The following is a 5,000-nucleotide window of genomic DNA, read 5'->3' as shown; positions in this document are numbered from 1 at the left end:
CTTTATTGTTTTGGAAACTAAAAAACAAAAACCTAGATAATAAGAATTATGTTAAAAAACATCTGGCTACGAATAAATTTAATAAACATCCGTCGATATTCTTCCCACAGTACTAGTGGGTGGTGTTTACAAAATCCAGGCAATCTGATTGGTCCGTTCTGGAAGTAGGCTGAATTTCCTCATCCGGTCACAACATCCAGTATCAACATTTGATAAGCCTTTGATTACATTACTTGTTGCAATGCAAACTTTTTCACAAACTAATAAGATACCTTACGGAGGTCTGTACTGGGAAAAACTGTTCCTGACATCTTGGATTTGCAGCCTCGCATGGAAATCAAGACAGTTTTTCCCAATACGGTCCACAGCTGGTGATTAAAATTAACTTCTTCATATTTTTTTTTCCGTAAAAACAAAACGAAATGCTTGCAAAGCAACTGGACAATCTATGCTATCTATAATTGCGGCAGGACTCCCGACCAATTTCTAGTGGCTAGATCTATAGCATAGAAAACAAGAGTTAAGGCAAATGAAGGAAAGAGACTACATGTACATCAAAACAGTCCTATATTAAGTAAACGTAATAATGAACTTGGGTAAAGGGACGTTCCATTTACAATCCGACGCAGGGGTAATATGGATGAGAGTGGATTCTGATTTTTTGTCGGAACCCTTTGAAGAAACCTTTCCTAACCATTCACTTATTTGTCGGTGTCTGTTTTGTCGGATTATAAATGGAAGCAAACAACTAACACTTAAATAGGGCCCTTTTCTGAAACAAATCTATATAAGTCTAGGCTGAAAGCAAAAGAATTGTTTATAGCATTAATAATTATTTATTTTTCCCTGGAAAGGTGTTCAAAAGCAACCATAGAGATCTACATCCACAAGGAAGTAAAAACACAATGTACAAAACTTGTCCTTCGCGAAAGTTTCAATTTTGTCATTTATACGTGATACCATCTTTTTAAATAAAACGTGGAGTCAAAGAATTTCGAGCATATACTCACTGTATTGCAGGTTCAATGTAAGACTTCATGAGGTTTTCGAAGTCCAGCACTAAATTTGCTGTACCTTCGACCACGAAAATAACATCGTTTTCGATCTCAGCACCGACAGCCACCATGATCAGCGCCCAAATTCCTCTGTTAAACTAGACAGGAAGTCGGTCAGCCGTTATTTATATGTTCCATTGTTGTCTTAGGGAAAGACCCGAACATATAAAAAGATGCATACGCATAAATACAAAAATATATTTAGTTCACAATAACCGCAAGACGCATCGAACGAAACCGAGCAGCCATTCTTCCTGTTTTCACCATACACTAGGCATTAGTCTCCGTTGACTAACACTGTCTGAAGCGCTAGTTGTGAGCTTGGTAACTAGCACTTTGGTACATGGCCGCTTTTATCTTCCGAGTGCTGAAAGTATCTCTCACGATATTGAGCGAAGCGAACGAGTGCACGATACTTTCATCACGAGAAGATCAAATTCGTATCCCCAAGCGGCCATGTAATTTTCCGTTTATTATATAGATATTGTTGAAATGTCCAGATTTAAAACAACTTGTTTTACTCATTTTCAAAATGATGAAAAAGTGGTCAACAACCGCTAAAACACGCATGCTGTGTAACATGAAACAAGATATGAAAGTTATGAAAAACAATTCATGATAATGTAAAATTTTGCAATAAACATGTTAATGTAGTAGAGAAGAATTATAAAGCAGAAAAGTATCTTACAACGAAGAGGAAGCTCGCGTTTTATTAGCTAATCGTGTTCGTTACCTTGCCGACACCTACATTCTCACGTGATTTTTTAGTAAAAGGGAAAATCCTGGTATTTCATCACTATCTGTATAATAACTACATTTATTACATGACTAGCTCCATGAGCGTGCAAGATGAACCAAATCCCGCGCTGTGATTGGCTACCCGAGCGGGCAAGATGGAGCTATACTGCCCGCTCGGGATTTCTCGGTTGGTCCCGCAAGATCAAAGATCACTTTTTTAGTGTTTTATCCCAAACAATAAATTCTTTAAGTGAAGCTATGATCCTCGCAGTTATGAACGCAATTTTTGCAATTGCGCAAAGAAGCCTGAAAAATTCAGGACTTCAACGGGGTTTGAACCCGTGACCTCGCGATACCGGTGCGACGCTCTAACCAACTGATCTATGAAGCCACTGACGTTGGGAACTGGTCATTTCATATCCGCAGTTCATAGATGATCCATTTTATACATCATTTCATCGTTGATTCATTCCTCGGGGAACATTGGAACCCACAAATGTCTAGCTCCCAACCTCAGTGGTTTCATAGCTCAGTTGGTGAGAGCGTCGCACCGGTATCGCGAGGTCACGGGTTCAAACCCCGTTTAAGTCCTGAAATTTTCAGGCTTCTTTACGCAATTGCAAAAATTGCGTTCATAAGTGTGAGGATCATAGCTTCACTTGATTTCATATCCGCAGTTCATAGATGATCCATTTCACATATCATTTCATCGTTGACAATAAATCCAATATTGACCAAGCCTCTTCGGTCAAGATGGAAGGATCTTGGCCAATATCCAGCCATCTTGACCTCACGCTTGGTCAATAACCCATTTGTACTTCATAATGGCGAGAGTCTCCTTACATGAGCTATGGTAATATATTCAAGTACACTAAAGTAAAAATCCACCAATATATCTTTACCCAATACGTCAATAAATATCGATCACTTTTGGGTGCTGGGATGGCGCAGTGGTGAGAGCGCTCCGCGCTTCCTTCTAATGTAGCCTGGGTTCAATTCCCAGACTTGGCGTCAATGTCAGAACGACTCGGACACATAAATAAAGTTCCTTTCCTTTCAACTCTGCCCATCGATACTAGTCACCCCACATTACCAAACGATACTTTACATCACTACTCGTCACCACACTACACTCACCATCACTACACAGCGCTAGCCGTTATTCCACGTAACTATCCGTTACTACACATTACACTCGATTATTCCACTCGTTACAAGCCGTTGCTACACGTCACTAGCCAAGATTATTACACGTTATTAGCCATTACTACTCGTCACTCAACGTTCCTTCACATCCTTATTATTCCACGTCACTAGCCCGCCTTACTACTCGTCACTCGACGTTACTCCTCGTCACTAGCCATTATATCCACGTTACCAGATTGCTCGTAGATGTCACTGGTCAACTTATTCGTTTATAACATATACGCCAAAAATTCTATTGGGTCGAGTTCATTTGGAATCAACGATCATAAATACCGAATCAAAACACTTAGATTAAAGAGAGCATTGAAGCGTTTGATTCCGAAAACGCACAACAGTTTCGTTTCCTTCCAAAAACACAACCCTGTCGCGATTGTCTTCCCCAATACACAATATGCTTAATTAACCTCGTTCTTCGCAGTACCTCAAGGAAGCGCTATAGCATTCCAAAAAAATGACAATATTTTCTTGTTTTGAAATAAGCCTTCTTTTGTTTCGTGTTTATTAAAGTCCTCCTTTGCAAAAGAGTTCGTAAGTTTATTTCAATTTCTAGGTTTGATGAGGCTGACTAGGCCCCAAACAAATACTTACTAATGTGCCGACAAAAGTGACATACTAATTCCCAAAATTCTGACCTTGGTCGTACGGGTAGGTTTCGAGAAAAAAGCCTTTGAAATTTCTAGTTTCCAGTCCCCCCTCCAGGAGCTCGGTCACTATATTTGGCATTTTCCCCCGATTTGCATTTATTTGCATTAATTTGCATTCAATTGCAGTGACTAACATTTCAGAAGAGACACCCTGTTGCTTTAATTTCACGAATTTCAAAATCTTAATTTTTTTCTTCTCAAGGGGCAGTTACTTTCGGATAGTCAAAAAACGTTTGTAATTCGGAACTCGTAACATGAGATGAAAAGTTAATTCATTGTATTAATAATAAATTTCTAGACAACGTGCAACGGAGACGGGTTTCTGGCTTTGCTTTGTCCACTCAGGCTGTTCCATCTGCATTGCGCACCGCGCATTACACTTACAAACAGTTATTCGATTTTAGTTCAGGGAAACTGAGAAGATATTTGCCGTATACCTTATACGGTACCGTATTAGATTTTTTTCCATGTTCTAGTTGCTGTATTCCAAGAGACAACTGTTTGATGTTTCGCTGCAGTTTTGTAAACCAATCGATCTTCAAGTACAGTGTATTTGTGTTTACCTACAACATTACTATAAATGTAACATTAAAGACAATATATTTTTTAAGGACGTTCGCGCCAAAATCTTCCTACGGTGAGATTTTCTTCATTTCTCGCCTAGAGTTAGGTCAAAGTACTTACTCCAAAAATGAAAAAAAAATGGGGGTCACCGACTTTGTTTCGGAGAAAATGGCAGTGGAAAAATGCCTTAATTTCGAGAAATCGGTCGTAATAGCGAGATGTAGGCTCATCCGCTCATCCATCGAAAATCATAAAAATAAACTGTTGGAGTGAAAGTTTCCGTGCATAGGTTTTTAGGAGTGAGATTTTTAGATAATTGTAGGCCGCTAGGGATGTGGTAAACAGTAGAGTTCATCCTCGACGAGCGTTTTCGTAAGCTCTATCCGTTGCAACCGCTACCGGAATTCGATGGCTCGAGGAAGGAAAATGTTAAAAAAAGATAACTTCTTACGGTGAGAATTTTTTCATTTCATCATATTTTGTAGATAGCAAGTAAAGTAAGTGATTCATGATTAAAAAAATAGGGATCACCGATGATCTGAACGAGTAAAATCGATGTGATTTTGCAAAGCTCTTGGAAAAGTTTCGTTTGTCACGCTTTTGCGTAACCTGTCGGGCAAGGACTGGAACCCAAAAGAGGATCGCTCGTGTTGAGAAATGAAAGGTTTTTACCGAAAAAAAAACCTTTCTCGAGCATAGCAACGAAGTTTTAAGCAGGGGTCATCTTCATTTGGTTGGTGTTTTGTATAATATCTCTCCATTGCTGTCATGCTCATCCTCTGGAGTGTGTTTT

The 5,000-nt window shown here is 39.2% G+C and overlaps 1 protein-coding gene across 2 annotated transcripts in view; it reads right to left on the bottom strand.

Moving 5' to 3' along the window:
• LOC137970684 (mediator of RNA polymerase II transcription subunit 25-like) overlaps positions 1–1,327 on the bottom strand; it is a 40,366-nt gene extending 39,039 nt beyond the window's left edge. Inside the window, exon 1 of one of the 2 annotated variants that reach the window (XM_068817217.1) lies at positions 1,011–1,327. In XM_068817217.1, the coding sequence (XP_068673318.1) occupies positions 1,011–1,126 (116 nt within the window). In that variant the 5' untranslated portion in view covers positions 1,127–1,327. The remainder of the gene's footprint in view (positions 1–1,010) is intronic. The other variant, XM_068817216.1, reaches the window with a different exon arrangement.
• Between the last annotated feature and the right edge of the window lie 3,673 nt (positions 1,328–5,000).

This window comes from Montipora foliosa, chromosome 9, assembly GCF_036669935.1.
Source record: "Montipora foliosa isolate CH-2021 chromosome 9, ASM3666993v2, whole genome shotgun sequence".
NCBI classification, from domain to species: domain Eukaryota; kingdom Metazoa; phylum Cnidaria; class Anthozoa; order Scleractinia; family Acroporidae; genus Montipora; species Montipora foliosa.
This window is presented reverse-complemented; position numbering and strand designations above follow the sequence as displayed.